Genomic DNA, 17,225 nt, shown 5'->3' with positions numbered 1-17,225 from the left:
GAGTACACAGAAAACCACAAAGTGCTGAAGTAACTCAGCGGGTCAGGCAGCATCTCTGGTGAACATGGATAGGTGACATTTCGGGACAGGACCCTTCTTCAGAGTGATTGGAGGAGGGGGGAGAGTAGGAAAAGATTTGAGGGCGGAGCAAAGCCTGCCAAGTGTTAGGTGGATACAGGTGGGGGGCAGGGGCGGGCGGGGGGGGTATATTGCCAGATTATGAGTACAATCAGTCATACGCAAGTACAACAGGTAATGCTAATAGAAAAATACTAGAATGCAAAACATAGTGTTACAGTATTATAGCATTACGGTCAAAGAGTCATAAAGTACAGAAACATTCCCTTTGGCCTAGCTTGTCCGTGCTGACCAAGATGCCCCATCTAAGTTAGAGGTGGCATAATGGTGCAGCAGTACAGTTGCTGCCTCACAGCATCAGAGACTATGGGTGCTGTCTGTGGGGAGTTTGTATGTTCTCGTTGTGACTGTGTGGATTTTCCCCGGGTGCTCCAGTTTCCTTCCACATTCCAAAAACATGCAAGTTTGTATGTTTGACCCAAAATGCTGGAGTAAGTCTTAACCCGAAACGTTACCTATTCCTTTTCTCCAGAGATACTGCCTGACCTGCTGCATTTCTCCAGCATTTTGTGTCTATCTTCGGTGTAAACCAGCATCTGCAGTTCCTTCCTACATAGGTTTGTAGGTTAATTGGTTTCTGTAAATTGTCCCTAGCGTGTAGGTTAGAACTGGTGTATGGGTGATCATTGGTTGGCGCGGATTCTATAGGCTGAAGGGTTTCCATGCTGTTTCTCTAAACTAAACTAAACTGTTAGTCCGATTTGTCCTTTATTTGGCCGATATCTGTCTAAAACCTTCCCATCCATGTACCTGCCTACCTACCAGAATCAGCCTGACCTATTTTCCAAGTGGAGGTCGAGTTTTACCCCCTTCTCTAGCATTGTCATCTACATTGCTCTTGATTTACCATCAAGAAGCTCAAGAACTGCAGTTGTATGGAAACAGCACACATCATTTTGATTTAGAGATATATCACTATTCCATCATCGCTGGGTGTAACTCCCTCACCAACAGAATGTGGTGGTTCAAGCCGGCAGCTCACCTGGTAGATGGTTAGATGATAAATGTTAGCCTCAGCACATTGTCCAGGTCCTGAAAGGAGGTCTTTATATGTCTTAATCTCTAATAATAGAGATATTGCCTTGTGTTAGTTGAGATTCCCTTCTTGGTTATCTGTTGTCCCTGACATCTCCAAATGCACAAAGCACCTCCGTAAGATGGTTGATCGTAGGAGCTTAGATGGTTGATTGTGGGGCAATAGATTTATTGGAAGAGCAGAAGATGATCCAATTTAAGCTACATGTATACTAACTAATGTTCTGGTTTTATTTCAGGTGAACGATATGTCATGACATTTCTTAATGTACTCAATTTTGGAGAACAAGGTATGTCTTTTGTTTTCCTGAGATGTTCTGTTTGTTGAGTTCAATTTTATATGTGTTTTAAAGATGAGCTGATACCTGGGCATTGTTGATGACAATGCACCTCTGCTTCACTTGAGCCTCGGTGTTGATTTATTATTGTACCAGGTACAGTGAACAGCATTATTTGTGTGCTATCCAGTCCATCATACTATACGTGTGTACAATCAAGCCAAACATTTACAACAGGTAGTACAAAGATCGCAGAATATACGGTTACAGTTACTGAACAAAAATGCAAGTTCTGAAGTGAGGTAGGATGGAGCTTGTCAGAAGTCCATCCACTGAGAACAGCGAGGAAAAGCTGTTTCTGAAGCTGGTGCTATGTACTTGCTAGCTTTTGTATTTTCTGCCTGATGGAAGAGGGGAGAAGAGGAATTGACTGGGTTTAAAGTAAATTGGAGGGAGGAGGCTGGTAAATGTGATAACCTCCTCAAACCATCATAACCCCCTTCCCATTCCGATCCCCCTCCACTTCATGTTGCTCCTTCATACAGATCGTTCCAATGGTTGAATCTGACTTCAGGAGGGTTCTATACAAATGTAGACGATGACACTCCGAAATTTTTTTGTGCAGGTATCTATGACATTGTGAATAACCTGGGCTCACTGGTGGCTCGATTCCTCTTCCTTCCCATTGAGGAAAGTTTCTACATTTTCTTTGGCAACGTTCTTGAGCGAGGAAAGGATCCCAGGCACCAGAGGGAGGTAACGTATTGCTTCAGTAGTTGTAAAGTAGATTTGGCTGTAGCAAATCCTGTCTTGAGTCACTGTGTTGTTCCAGGACCCAACACTGACCTCACTGTAGAGAATGCTGCCACTATTGTAGGAAGGGAGACTGAGAACCTAGGGACAAAAATAAAGAGGTGGGAGGATTACAGAGATGACAGGCTGGGTCCAATTAATTGCTGTTTGGAAAAGTTTAGGTTAATAAATGTCAGCATGGATCTTTTTTTTAATTTATTAGTTTTATGGGCTGATCTAGTACTTGCAAAGTCAATAGTTAAGACCATCTGTAAAAGTTTAGTGTAACATGTCACCAGCTCCAATTGAGATGTATCCTGGTTACTGACGGAAGTGAAATAATGGAAACTGTGACCACAATGTTGCAGCTGGCTGGGAGTACAAATCCAGAGATCCTTAAGTGGCAGTGCAAGTAGATAACGTGGTTAAAAAGGATATGGATAATGTGCTTCATTAATTGGGGCATTACATTCAAAAGCAGGGAAATTATGCTAGGATTTTATAAAACTGTTGCGAGGCCTTAACTGGAGTACTACATGCCTTCATCCTAAAATTTTAACTTCTCTCTTCGCAGATGCTCCCACTTTGCTGAATGTTTCAGCGTGTTGATCCTTTACATAGGCAGATCACTGGTTAGGCCCCAAACAGGAGAGGCAATCTTATTTTTAGGCTCTACACTTTAGGAGAATAAAGCAGAGAGAAGTTGGGTTTCCTGTCAAAATGAATGAATTGCTGTTATTGTGTTGACAGGAGGACGTTGGTCTGGCAGCACTCGTTCTGAAGATGCTTCTGAAGATGGTGTTCCTGATCGGAATGACCATCTCTGTCTTTGGCTATTCCTATTCTCAGCTGGCGCTGGACATCTATGGTGGATCATGGCTCAGCTCGGGACCAGGTATCATTCTCTAGGCTGCACATATTTACCCGAGAGGTACAATTTGTGCAGCTTCACCAGGAGAGTTTCTATGGCCTTTCATTTGTTTAAAAATGACAGTTCATTGGTATTATAAGATAACAATGCTGATCAGTTTTACTAATAGACAGGATGTAATATTGACAAGACCAGCATTTGTGTCCAACTCAAATTGCCCGTGTTGTGTTAGCCCCCTTATTGAACTGCTACAATCCTTCAGATGAAGATAACCCCACAATACAGTGATGATCTCTGTCATGGAGATCACATTGTTGGTGGTATTTGATCTGCCGCTAATGAAGGATGCACATTTGTGATGCTTATCCCACCTGATGAACTGTGGAGACTGAACACTCTCTGAAGACTGAGGAGAAGATGGAAATAGAAGGGGGTGCGAGGATAGGGAACTGATAGAGGCGGTGTTATTATATACTAGACCAAGTGGGACCCATTGGGCCCCGTTCCCCCACCGCAATATTCCACCACTCACCCGTTCCCCAAACACAACCCGTTTCCACCACTCACCCGTTCCCCCAACGCAGCCCGTTCCCCCAACGCAATATTCCACCACTCACCCGTTCCCCAAACACAACCCGTTTCCACCACTCACCCGTTCCCCCAATGCAGCCCGTTCAAACGCAATATTCCACCACTTACTCATAGCCCGCAACTGCGCAGGGGCGGCTCATTTCCCGTTATCCCCCAACACTCCCTCACCCTCCTCTTCACCCTCCCTCTTCTTTCCCCTCTCCTCCCCTCCCCCCTCCTTCCCTCACCTCTCCCTCCCTCTCCTTTCCCCTACCCTCAGTCACTCCCTCCCTCCATAACCCCTCTCCCCTTCTTACCCCCATTGACATCATTGTTAGGTGGAAGCTGCTGTGTTTTTGAAAACTGATTTTAAAAAATGTAAATGAGGTCTCATTGTGATGTCATTGTGGTATGGACGGGCAGTTTATGGAAATGAGATCCCATTGTGACATCATACCCTGCTAACTGCCAGTGCAGGTTCAAGTGATTTTTCTCAAACTGGATTTTGTAAAGTTTAAAATGTGAATAACTTGTAAAATATACCATCAATCTGAACGAAACTTGATACACCACACACCAGGACAATGGTGAGTAAGGTGGGCCAAAAATTGTAGCGCTTTCGTGTACCGTTTTGGTGTCGTTCCGGGAGCACAGCCCACACAGACAGACAGACATAGAAACAAACAAGATGAGAATTTTAGTAATATATAGATAGATAATTTATATTGTATATTATATAGTGAATCCATATTTTATGAATTTTCTTTTGAAATAGAATAAAATTACATTCCTTGTTCTCCCTTGGTGCTGTGGTCCTGTTAATGTTTCTGTTTGTAGGTTTAGTCTTGAGCATAGCCTCCCATTACATGAATGTAATTTCTGCATCATTGGTGGCCTTGGCTTCAACCGCCAACACACAAAACTGCAGGACCATCCCACAAATGTTTCTGCCTATGCCCTGGTTCCTTTGACACCCTAAGAATCAGAATCAGAATCGCACTTTATTCGCCAAGTATGTTTTGCAACATATGAGGAATTTCATTGGCCACGTCAGTCATACAATTAAAATTATAAGAGGCAAAGATAGGGTAGACAGTCAGTACCTTTTTCACAATATGGAAAAATCAAATTCTAGAGGGCATAACTTTATGGTGAGTGGGGGCAAGTTTAAAGGAGATGTACGGTGCAAGTTTTTTCAGGCACAGAGGATGGTGAGTGCCTGGAATGCGTGGCCAAAGGTGGTGGTTGAGGCAGGTAAGATAGTAGCATTTAAGAGGCTTTTATGAAGGCACATGGGTATGCAAGGAATGGAGGGATATGTGCAGGCGAAGAGAAGTTGTTCTTGGCATCATGTTTGGCACAGACATTGTGCGTCGAATGGTCTGTTCTTGTACTGTACTTTTCTATGATCATCACTTTTAAAGCACCTTGTTTATTGTGAAACAAGGCTTTGAGATCGAAACCTGTTGCTAATGCTAATGAAACCTGTTGCTAACTTTAACAAGGATAATGTTATCCGACCATCATTGAAGTGAAAGCAGGAGCCATTCATGCCCTGGGCTCAGAACGAGATCACTTATAGCTGTCATGTTTTGCCTAGTGTTGACATGAAGCATCAGAAGGTGTTCTGCACCCCAGGCAAGAGGGTATGTTTTGGGGCAGTAATTGAGGGAAACCCATGGTTGTAACAGTTTTCTGTTTCTCTAGGCCCTGGTCTCTTGCGTTGTTATTGTGTCTATGTGTTGCTGTTGGCTGTTAACGGAGTGACTGAATGTTTCACATTTGCTGCAATGAGCAACCAGGAGGTTAGCAGGTGAGTGATAAAAGTTCATATTAAATTGGTCCTTAAAATTAATAAACTTGCAGGCATATTGCGGCAAAGCAAGCAAGAACACCCCCGTGTACTTCTGATGAAAATCAGAACGAAACTTGATCCACTTGGCATTCTGGCCAAATCTAACAAATCCAGTCGCTCATCACTTGGCTTCACAAGTTTCTGCAACAAAGGTTCACTTATAGCCTGCATTAAATAGACCACCCAATGTGGCTCTGGCTACTGCTTTCCATTTGGGCTGACGAGGCTAACCGCTTCACTTTATCATCACTAATCTACTCTTCTTCACGTTCTAATGTGGGGGAGTGCTGTGGCTCCTGAGCATTGCGGGTAAACTGGTTCCATTTCAGACTGTTTCAATTTGATTGAACACTCACTCTATTCCTGGAATCCATTTGTGAATCATTGATTTTTCTCTCCAGTTTGTTTATTAAATGTGGTAAACAGCTCCTGCATTACAACAGGCACGTGCATTTTTATTAACATTGAAATTTGGAAACTAGAGTACATCTGCTTTGTTTAATCTACCCTATCCATGCCTCACACTATTTTATAAACCTCTTTCATATCGCCTCACACTCCTTCACTACAGGGAAAAACGGGCCCAGCCTATCCAATCTCATCTGATAACTTAAACCCTCCAATCTAGACAGGATCCTTGTGGATCTGTTCTGCGCCCTATCCAGCCTAATCCCTTCTACTCTGCAGGGCAGTGAACAGAACTACACATTACACTCCAAGTGCAGCCTAACCAGCATTTTGTGCAGCTGTGACATGATACTCCAGAACTCTTGTACTCAATGCCTTGGTCAATGGAGGCAAGCATGTCATACATGGGAATAAAGGTTTCTATAATAAATGCAGATGTTTTTGTACTTTGAAGTTGACTAATATTTGGCTGTTTAATTCAAGGTATAACTTTGTGATGCTGGCTCTGTCTCTGTCATTCCTTGGCCTTTCGTATTGCTTAACTTGGTGGCAAGGAGCCATTGGCTTCATTTTAGCAAACTGTTTGAACATGGGATTACGAATTACTCACAGTCTCTGGTACATCCGTCGTTACTTCCGGTCCACTGAACACCAGCCCCTCAGAGGCCTCCAGCTGGCCACACCTTTACTCCTGGTCTACCTCACTAGTGGAGTAGTGACTGTTATCTCTCAGGTAAGTACAGGTGGAATTGCTCAGACACAAATGTCATACCAGGGCCAGTGTCACGATATGAGCTGTTATGAAGCAGACACATGGGCTTCTTCAGTATGACAGATGTGGGAAGGAAGGTTTTAGATTGCTTGGGTGGGTTCAGGGAGGTGGGCTCTGTACAAGCAGTCAGAATCCACCTCCGCATTCTGGCCAATGTTGTCATAATGATCACAGAAACGATCAGATTATTGTAAAACTTTATCTGATTTATATTATTCTTCAGAAGAGGAAGTCAGGTACCCTGACTTGGTTTGTATGACTACAGACCCATCCCATGTGGTTTCCACTAGTGGGAGAGTCTAGGAGTGGTGGTCATAGCCTCAGAATTAAAGGACTTTATTTTAGGATGGAGATGAGGAGGAATTTCTTTAGTCAGAGGGTGGTGAATCTGTGGATTTCTTTGCCACAGAGGGCTATGGAGGCAAAGTCAGTGGATATACTTAAGGCAGAGATAGATAGATTATTGATTAATACATGTGTCAGAAGCTATGGGGAGAAGGCAGGAGAATGGGGTTAGGAGGGAGAGAAAGATCAGCCATGACTGAATGGTGGAGTAGACTTGATAGGCCGAATAGCCTAATTCTATTCTCTCACATGATCTAATGATGTGAACACTGGAATAGCTTCTGAATGACTGAACAAGTCACCAGTTGGGACATTTGAAGTGAAAGACACAAGACTGGTCAGACTATGTGGCCTTGGCTCTGGGCACCAAGTCTGATTGCAGTATATTACTCCCTTTGCTGATGCACAACCCTCAGAAGAAGCCAAGGCACAGGATGTAGTCTAGCAGGGACCCTTTCAAATCCTCCAACTATGAACTAGAAATTTGAAATGAAAACAGAAAAAGCTAAAAGCAGACAGCAAAATTAGGCAATATACGTGGAAAGAAAAACCAAGTTAATGTTTCAGAAGGAAAGCCACTGTCAGAAGTAAGAAAGAGGAAGGAAGTTAGATTACGAGGGTGGTTAGTGAGAAAGCAAATCGGCCATATATAGCTGTGAAAGGTCCAACAGACCAAGCAGTGTCAGCAGAGAGAGAAAAGCTGAGCAAATATTACAGGTGGACAAGTGACAGCAGTCCAGTGGTTGATGTAAGCAGAGGAAGTGAGTTCCTTGAGCTGCTGAACGGCTATGTGGCAAATCACGAGTGAACCAACATAGGGGTAAACCTCCCTGATCTCATCCTCATCAATCTACCTCTGGTAGTTACATCCATCTACAAAAGCTTTGGTAACAGCCATAGTCATAAGAGTTATACCAGAGTGCCAAATGCCTTCTTCACCACCCTATCCACCTATGTTTCCAATTTCAAGGAACTATATACCTATACCCCTGGGTCTCTGTTCTACAACATTCTCTAGTGCTCTACCATTTACCGCACACGTCCTGCTGTGGTTAACTTCCCAAAGTACAACACTCACATTTATCTGAGTTAAATTCCTTGGCACAGCACCCAGTTGATCTAAAGGGTTTCAAATGGTCTTTTATTGGCACGTGTAACAATTAAAGTACAGTGATTTGTGAATTACCATACGTCCATACTAAAAAAAAAGCAACAAGACACACAACTACATAAAAGTTACCATAAACATCCTCCACAGCAGATTCCCCACATTCCTCACTGTGATGGAAGGCAATAAAGCCCAACCTGCTTGCTCTTTATTCTCCCGCGGTCGGGGCAGTCGAACCATCCGGGAGCGATCGAAGTTCCCGCAGCCGAGTTCCCGAAGTCGGTTTCTATAACCAGAGTCCGCGAGCTCCGCGATGTTAAGTCCCGCAGGCTGGCGCGGTGGAGATCCAAAGTCGGTCTCCAGCAAAAGCCGCCAACTCGATGTTAGGCCGCAGGGCGGACGGAGATATGATATGGAAAAAAATCACATTTCCGTCAAGGTACGAGATTTAAAAAAAGTTACCTCCAACCCCACCCCCCCACACACACACACAAAACAAGCTAAAGAACACTAAAACATACATTTAACACATACTATTAAACAACAGAGGGAAGGGACGGACAGACTGTTGGAGTGGCCATTGCTAGTTCCCAGTTCTCAATTCCACTTGAAATGTTTCTCATCCACTTTGATCAATCACAGTTCCGAAATGTCCTCGTCACCAGGGGTGATGCCTTCCATCAGAGAAGGCCATTGAGTACATTCTTGAATCTTTTATGTCAATCTCTGCCAAACACAAGGACTGGCCAACTGCACAAATCCTACATGTTCACCCTATTGGCCTCAGCAGCGCTTAATACATGTGACGTGAAATTATCGAGCATGAGAAGGATTAGGGCGTAGTTGAGAGCACATTTTTATCAATGAATGATATCTCCAATCGTGATTCAAGTGTTGACTGTGTTCATCACAGAGGCAAGGCAGAGCCACGCCGGGGAGTAGCATTAGTCTGAATAATATCCTGTAGGCTATGTCCAAATGATCTCCAACTGTAAAGGTCTACAATTCTATGATGCATTCAGAGGTACACGTGACACACTATGTCTCATGCTTCTGGTGGGTTGTCCTGTTTTGTTCGCAGGCTGCGTTGTGTTGTGACCAAGGTTTATTTTCCCGCTCGCTTCACGTTCTTTTTGGGGCCATTTGTTTACTTGCGGTGGTTGTGGCAATCGTCTCCACTGAGCCCAAGCTTGTACAATTCATCAGAGCTCACTTTCTCTCTCGGGACAAAACTGAAATCGTGAAATGGGAATGAAAGCAGTCGAGTGAATCGAGAGAGCAGAAGACAAACAATGCCAACAGACTTGTGGGTCACACCACAGCATTGGATGAAGGATTGTGTGGACAAGACCCCACCCCGTTGCAACCCACTGGAATAAAACACTGCCGCCATGGAAATATTCACCCTGTGTAAGAGCATGTAGATTGGGCAAACATGTATGTGTGTCTGTACTGTGTGTGTATTTGTGTGTACCTAATACTGTCCGATCACACGCTCCCCAGACGTATCTATAATTACTATCAGAAAACATGATCACTGCTCCCAAATTGCTCTCCCGTTGAAACTCCGATCACCAGCCCGCTCATTTCCCACCAACACCAGGTCTGGCGCGGCCTCTTCTCGGGTGAGTTGCTGGTTGTTTGTGTTTGTGCCTATCTGTGTGTGATTGTGTGTCGAAAGTGTGTGAGCATGCGTGTGTATGTGTCTTGAGTCTGAGAGTGTGCTATGTCTGTGAGTATACATGTGTTTTACTTTCATCAAATACAGTTGTTATTGAGGTGGGAGGTACCCAGTGTGAGGCAATCTCTCGGGTGTGAGATGGAACACTTCATGGAACCGAGATCCACGAGTTTATAAGCTGACACCCTGTCTCAGTCTGAGGAAGGGTTTCGGCCCGAAACGTTGCCTATTTCCTTCGCTCCATAGATGCTGCTGCACCCGCTGAATTTCTCCAGCATTTTTGTCTACCCTGTCACCGAGGACTGTATTTGATGAAAGTAAAACACAGAAACACATATATACTCACAGACATGGCACACTCTCAGACTCAGACACACGCATACTCACACACTTTAGACACACAGATATGCACAAACGCAAACCAACAAACAACTAAAAGCTCGAGTCGGACACAAAGTTGGAGGAATTCAGCGGCTCGGGCAGCGAATATGTAAAGTGAGTGGCGAGGATTCTCGGGTTGGTCGGTGTGAGCTTGTTTTAAAATCTGAAGGGAGTGGGTTCCATCCAGCACCGTTTGAAGTGAGCTTGTACATGTGGGTATAAAGGGTCAAACATCGGTGTGTTGACGATGCCGGCCAATGGAACAAGTTGGGGGCCCTCACGGGTCAAGGGGAACGAGACCACAAACAAAAGACAATTGATTAAAATTACTACTTCACAATCACTTTATTTCAAATGTTCTGACTTGTATTTTAAGAAGACGGACTAAGGGTGTGTGGATTGGGAACGGGGTTATTGGGGCTTTAATACAAAATAGATGGCACTTCTTCACAAACTGGATCGGGATCAAGACTAAGTGTTGTTTAGTTTCTCCATTAATGAATCCCTGACGCTGAACCTGTCTGTAATATCGCGGCTAAATCGATGTGAGCCCAGAGCTCGCAGCTTGGCGGTCATTTGTCGAACGCGCTGCCGGGTTGTTCGGCTTCCTTCGTGAACACGGTCTCTTGTCCGGTTCTTGCGGCGCTGAAAACTGACGGAGCCACCGCACCTTCCCGCTCTGTTGGTACAAATGTTACAAACTCATCAAAACAGGAACCCCAAAGTAAGTCTCCAAATCCCCGCCCGTAGCGAGGCAGTTCCAGCCCGACTCCGCCCTCATCTCCGCCGCTATTTCGTGGTCTGATGAACCTCTCACAGTTCGTAAGGCCATGTGATAGGAGCAGAATTAGACCAATCCACCATTCAATCGTGGCTGACTAACCCAATTCCCCTGTCTTTTTATAACCCCTGACACCGGTACTAATCTAGAATCTATCTACCTCTGCCTTAAAAATATCACTTGACGGCCCCCACAGCATTCTGTGGCAAAGAATTCCACAGATTTACCACCATTGGCTAGATAAATCCCTGCTCGTCGCCTTCTTAAAGGGACTTCCTTTAATTCTGAGGCTATGACCTCTTGTCTTAGACTTTCACCAGTGTCAACATCCTCTCCACATCCACTCTACCCAAGTCTTTCATGCTATCCTTCAGTGGCCGAACGCGGGGTGCAGAAAGCCTCGTTTTTCTTGGTGTTTTGGCCTTTATGTGTTTTTGTGTGTGTGTGTGCTTGCATATGTGTGTGTTGTTTATTGTTTACAATGTACTATGTTTAAATATTCTGTTGTGCAGCTGCAAGTAAGAAATTCATTGTTCTATCTGGGATATGACAATATAACACTCTTTTAACTGTTGTCACGTGTGATGCGGGAGCGCTTGGCTGCAAGTTGACGACTGCAATGGCGATTGAATGCCCGAGGTCGCAGCCGGTGGATAGACAATAGGTGTAGGAGTAGGCCATTCGGCCCTTCGAGCCAGCACTGCCATTCAATGTGATCATGGCTGATCATCTACAGTCAGTATCCCGTTCCTGCCTTCTCCCCATATCCCCTGAGTCCGCTATCTTTAAGAGCCCTATCTAGCTCTCTCTTGAAAGTATCCAGAGAACCGGCCTCCCGAGGCAGAGAATTTCACAGACTCACCACTCTCTATGTGCAAAAGTGTTTCCTCGTCTCCGTTCTAAATTGCTTACCCCTCATTCTTAAACTGTGGCCCCTGGTTCTGGACTCCCACAACATCGAGAACATGTTTCCTGCCTCTAGCGTGTCCAAACCCTTAATAATCATATCTACCGGTACCAAAAAATGCCTCCCCAGCCTGTCCTCGGTAGTTTGAGAGGCTGGTGAAGAAACACATCTGCGCCTTCCTCCCTCGGAACATAGACCCGTTGCAGTTCGCATACCGTACGAACAGGTCCACGGACGATGCGGTCTCCCAGGTCTTGCACACCGCTCTCTCCCATCTGGACAGCCAGAAGGGGGGCTACGTGAGGATGCTGTTCATAGACTGCAGTTCAGCCTTCAACACGATAGTCCCCACCAGACTGGCCGGGAAGCTAATGGAATTGAGGCTCAACACCTCCCTGTGTGCCTGGGTCCTGGACTTTCTCACTGCCAGGCCCCAGGTAGTCAAGATGGGAGGAAATACATCGAAGTCCCTCACCCTGAGCACAGGATCGCCCCAGGGTTGCGTCCTCAGCCCCCTATTGTACTCCCTGTACACACATGACTGTGTGGCTAGGTTCAGCTCCAACTCAATAATTAAGTTTGCTGATGACACTGTGGTGGTGGGCCTGATCTCAGACAATGACGAGAAGGCCTACTGGGAGGAGGTGGCTGATCTAGCACTCTGGTGCCAGGATAACAGCCTCCTCTTGAACATCAAAAAAACTGGAGCTGATCATGGACTTTAGGAGGGCACATCTTCCGAGGACGTACACTCCATTGAGTATAAATGGGGATCCTGTGGATAGGGTGAACTGTTTTAAATATCTGTGAGTTCACATCTCCGAGGATATGACATGGGCATCACACGCCTTGGCACTCGTGAGTAAGGCAAGGCAGCGCCTTTACCACCTCAGGCATTTGAGTAAATTCAGAGTGTCTCCGAGGATCCTCCAGTGCTTCTCGCAGCGGCGGTGGAAAGCATCTTGTCCAGGAACATTACCATCTGGTTTGAGAATTGCTCTGCCAAGGACAAGAAGCCTCTGCAGAGAGTAGTGCGTTCAGCCGAACGCACTATGGGAACTTCACTCGCCCCCCTGCAGAAACTATACATCAGGAGGTGCAACTACAGAGCCAACAATATCATGAGAGACCCCTTCCACCCCTGCAACCGACTGTTCCAGCTGCTAAGATCAGGCAAACGCCTCCGTTGCCATGCAGTGAGAACGGAGAGGTTGAGAAGGAGTTTCTTCCTAGAGGCCATTCGGACTGTAAACGCCTATCTCACCAGGGACAAACTCTACTGAACGTTTTTCCTTCCATTATTTATTATGTAAAGAATATGTGTGTTATGATTGTGTTTATAGTTTGTTTGGTTGTTTGTCTTTTTGCACAAAAGTCCGCGAGCATTGCCACTTTCATTTCACTGCACATCTCGTATGTGTATGTGACAAATAAACTTGACTTGACTTGACTTGACTTGACTTGTTTCAATAAGATCGCGTCTCATCATTCTAAACTCCAGAGTGTACAAGCCAAACTGCTCCATTCTCTCAGCATATGACAGTCCCGCCATCCCGGGAATTAACCTTGTGAACCTATGCAGCACTCCCTCAATAGCAAGAATGTCCTTCCTCAAATTACGGGATCAAAATGCACACAATACTCCATGTGTGGTCTCACTAAGGCCCTATACAACTGCAGAAGGACATCTTTGCTTCTATACTCGACTCCTCTTGTTATGAACCTGACACCGTCGTAAGAGGTTCAGCCCAAAATGACCTTTCAGTCGAGCGCTCCAAATCACCCCCCCCCCCCCCCCCACCCCCATTGATTGCAACCCCTTCAAATATGTATCCAATTACAAATTAGACATTCATTTCCAGGCAACATATCCCACATTCAGGCACGTGGTCGGGAGCAACAAAGTGCTGAAGGAAAGACAGGTCGATGCTTCGGGTTTGAGATAGCAGATATATAGTTGGTGAGGTGAGGTGAAGGGAGGGTGGGGCGAGATACACATGAAGCAGATGTGGGTGTATTGATGATACAGCCGGAGGCTCATCGTTCAACGTAGCCGCGAGGGAGCTAGAAACGTCGGACGCGAGGAACAGGGCCGGTGAACCGGGTTAATGCTTCCAGTGGTTACACAAAAAAGCTGGAGAAACTCAGCGGGTGCAGCAGCATCTATGGAGCGAAGGAAATAGGCAACGTTTCGGGCCGAAACCCTTCTTCAGACTGGACTCCTCCTATTCCTAATGCTTCCAGTGGTTTCAGTGTCGGCTGCAGGAGGTGCCCCCAGGTGGCAAAGATGGCCGGGGGAGGAGAGGGTTTGTGGGAACTGCTCCAGTACATCGAACTAGGACTTTGAATAACAGCATGTGTAATACATGCAAAAATAATGTAACTGTGCAGTTGCATATGTGACAAACAAAATACCATTGAACCATTGAGAGGGGAGAGCGGCGAGAGCGACAGAGGCTGGGAGGCGATTGAAGCAACAAAGGGCTGCAGATAGAATGAAAAATAACTGATGGAATCAAAGGGTAGGAGCATCTGTGGGAGTAAAGGGCAGACAATGTTTCGTGTCAGGCCAACTCAGATACATTCTAACCTTTCTGTGGCCTGGTTTTTCCATTGGGGAGGTAATGGCAAGGATTCTCGGAGTGGATAGTCCTAGCGCCGTGGGTGGCTGCTATTTGTATACGTTGTGTATGAAGCAAAGAATCTCACTGTGCCTTGTCACATGTGACAAAGTATTCCTACTCCTAATGGCAAGGGTTCTTGCAGTGCGTAATCCTGTTGGCTTGTTGTTCAGTCTGAAGAAGGGTCCTGACCCGAACCGTCATCTGCCCATTCCCTCCACAGATGCTGCCTGGCCTGCTGAGTTCTTCCAGCACTTTGCTCTTTGCTCAAGATTCCAGCCTTTGCAGGCCCTCGAGTCTCCAAGGACTGCAGATAATGGAATCTGACAGGGAAGGAAGAAAGGTGAAATGTGGAGCAAAATGTGGGTGGTAGAGTTGGCAGAGGGGAACACTGTGTGTGTGTGTGTGTGTGTGTGTGTGTGTGTGTGTGTGTGTGTGTGGAGGGGTGGGGCGAGGCACCAGTGGGACAAGTGCATGGTGATGGCAGGTTAATGGGGAAGGGGGAAACTGGGTGATATGGGTTTGGGATTGAAAAAAGGGTGCATGTGAGATGACCCGTGTAGATCGGAGGGAGAGAGAAAGGGGCAAAGGAGGAGTGAGAGGACGAGGAATCCCACACATATTCCAAATAACTTCAACTTGTAAAACACTTGTAGAGTTGCTCGTTTTCTTTGCCAATCCAGGGCTGCGCGCCCTTTGCTTTCTCGGTTGCTCTGTATTCGCTCTTTGAAAAATATCACGATTTTGAACACGCCTGCATCGGGCTCGTCACATTTCTTCATCATTACCAGCTTTCAAAGTCTTTCAGACTTACATACTTTCTTGGTGACAGTCTTTTTCCTCGAGCAGGTGTCCAACATTAGAGGGTATAGGTTTTAGGTGAGAGGGGAAGCTTTTCATTAGAGATTAGTCGGTATGTGGAAGGAGCTGCCTGAGGAGGTAGTTGAGGCAGGTACAATGGCAGCGTTTCGAAGACAACTGGACTAGTACACAGATAGGAAAGGTTTAGCACGATATTAGACAAATGGAACAAGCTCAGGAAGGCATGTTGGTGGCATAGACAAGATGGGCCGAAGGGCCTGTTTCTGTGCTGTACGACTGTGCCCCCACAATAAATACAAGCAGGGGTGGGTCATTCAGCCCTCATGCCCGCTCCATCCTTCATTGTGACCAGGTCTGATCTTCACTTGTTATCACTTACCTCTCCATACATAGAACGTGCAGACATGAATCGACCTCCACCTTGAATATATTGAAGAATTGAGCAGAGAATACAACCATTCATCGCCATTTGAGCAAAGACATCTCTCTTATTTCTGTCTTTATTTCTTTAAAACAGCCGGTAGGGTTATCAACGACAAGATGGCAGGTTTAACGTGAGAGAAAGGAGGCTAAACGGAGATCTGAGTTGACAGCTTTGTTTTAATAGAAAGTGGTTGGTATCTGGAACGTGAGGGAGGTGGTGAAGCCAGACATGGCCACATGAGACTGAAACAGGCAATGCGGAGCGATACGGGTGGGTGACGGGCGGGTCTGTGCAGCGAGCGACAGGGTGGGCATGGAGGTTGGAGTGTGTGACCACTCTGTGGCACTGTAACCCATGGTCCACCCAATTGTGTACGTTTCAAGCTGACCCCATCTCATTTTTCAAGAAACTCCAAAGAGTGGAAGTCGAATTTAGTAAATCTCAAACCAAAAACTCGCCGTCCAGGGATCAGCCTGACAAACTTTCGCCCCCCCCCCCCCCCCCCCCCCCCCCCCCCGTCGTCCCCCCCCCCCCCCCCCCCCCCCCCCCCCCCCCCCCCCCCCCCCCCCCCCCCACCGCTAGAAAGATCTCTTTTACCACCCACCCCATCTCGAGGATCACTGAAACACTTCTGATAAATAGTCATCGACGAAGTGGCGACTGTTCCTCACGACTGCGAATACGAACCCCCTCCCCCCCCCACCCCCGCACCTTCATTCTTGTTGTTTTATTCTCGACTGTTTCATTGTCCAGGGAATTGTTAGTAAAATAACCCGCAACGGAGTGGGATATTTTGATCCAGATGCGTAAACCTTTCTCTTAGTTCAGCCACTTGTCCGAGTAATCTGTGAGTTTCGGGAGTTTGTCTCTCGCCGAGATCTCAGGGGACCCGAGAATTTCCAAATGCGGCGTTTATTTAATGACAACATTTAAGATCACGCCTGGTACACACAAAGACAACGGGGTTGTGCGGGACAGGGACGTCGTGGGTGGACTTTACACAGAAACTGTGTTCAGTGAGTTTGGCTGAAGGAAAAATCAACGGAGATCTGAGACAAAGTATCAAAGTATCAGAGAGGAGGGGATTGGCTTTGAAAGACTTACCGCATTGTCGCATCACCTCGTATGTTTTGGATTTGAGCGGCTGTTTGGCGCTCAGTTTGTGCCTGGCTCCTTTGATGTCTTCCTCTTTCATCGGAGGTCGTTTCTTCTTCACAACTTGCGCCTCCTAAATGCCAAGAAACATTTTACAAAAGGCGAGCAGAAAGCAGCCAGTGCAACGCTAGTAAATATAACGGTCTTACCTGCGACATATTTCTCAGCGAGCTCGCTGCGAATACAAGGAGGGGCTCAATAGCAGCGAGTTTTTGTTGCTGGGAACCTTCTAATTCGGGAGCCTGGGAATGAGCTCAGACTCTGTCACCAGGCGGCTATTA

The 17,225-nt window shown here is 46.1% G+C and overlaps 2 protein-coding genes across 4 annotated transcripts in view; one reads left to right on the top strand and one right to left on the bottom strand.

Annotated features, from left to right (window-relative positions):
* rft1 (RFT1 homolog) overlaps window positions 1–10,582 on the top strand; it is a 25,074-nt gene extending 14,492 nt beyond the window's left edge. For all 3 annotated transcript variants that reach the window (XM_055647881.1, XM_055647880.1, XM_055647879.1), the window contains 6 exons: window positions 1,413–1,463; window positions 2,077–2,207; window positions 2,994–3,138; window positions 5,392–5,497; window positions 6,431–6,680; window positions 9,254–10,582. In XM_055647881.1, coding sequence (XP_055503856.1) covers window positions 1,413–1,463; window positions 2,077–2,207; window positions 2,994–3,138; window positions 5,392–5,497; window positions 6,431–6,680; window positions 9,254–9,427 — 857 coding nt within the window. In that variant the 3' untranslated portion in view covers window positions 9,428–10,582. The remainder of the gene's footprint in view (window positions 1–1,412; window positions 1,464–2,076; window positions 2,208–2,993; window positions 3,139–5,391; window positions 5,498–6,430; window positions 6,681–9,253) is intronic.
* On the bottom strand, window positions 10,565–17,225 carry LOC129704627 (musculoskeletal embryonic nuclear protein 1-like). Its single transcript, XM_055647883.1, has 3 exons — window positions 17,094–17,225; window positions 16,894–17,017; window positions 10,565–10,913 (listed from the first exon to the last, which is right to left on the bottom strand). Exons 1-3 carry the CDS (start codon window positions 17,100–17,102, stop codon window positions 10,807–10,809), a joined length of 240 nt encoding a protein of 79 aa, XP_055503858.1. The 5' UTR covers window positions 17,103–17,225; the 3' UTR covers window positions 10,565–10,806.

The sequence above is a fragment of the Leucoraja erinacea genome, chromosome 16, assembly GCF_028641065.1.
Source record: "Leucoraja erinacea ecotype New England chromosome 16, Leri_hhj_1, whole genome shotgun sequence".
Classification (NCBI taxonomy): Eukaryota; Metazoa; Chordata; class Chondrichthyes; order Rajiformes; family Rajidae; genus Leucoraja; species Leucoraja erinaceus.
The sequence above is the reverse complement of the archived record's forward strand: the minus strand, read 5'-3'. Positions and strand labels throughout refer to the sequence as shown.

Coding starts and splice junctions, on each gene's coding strand:
- LOC129704627 (XM_055647883.1), bottom strand. Junction 10,914..16,893: donor CGAGGTGATGCGACAATGCG/GTAAGTCTTTCA, acceptor TTGTACCAACAG/AGCGGGAAGGTGCGGTGGCT.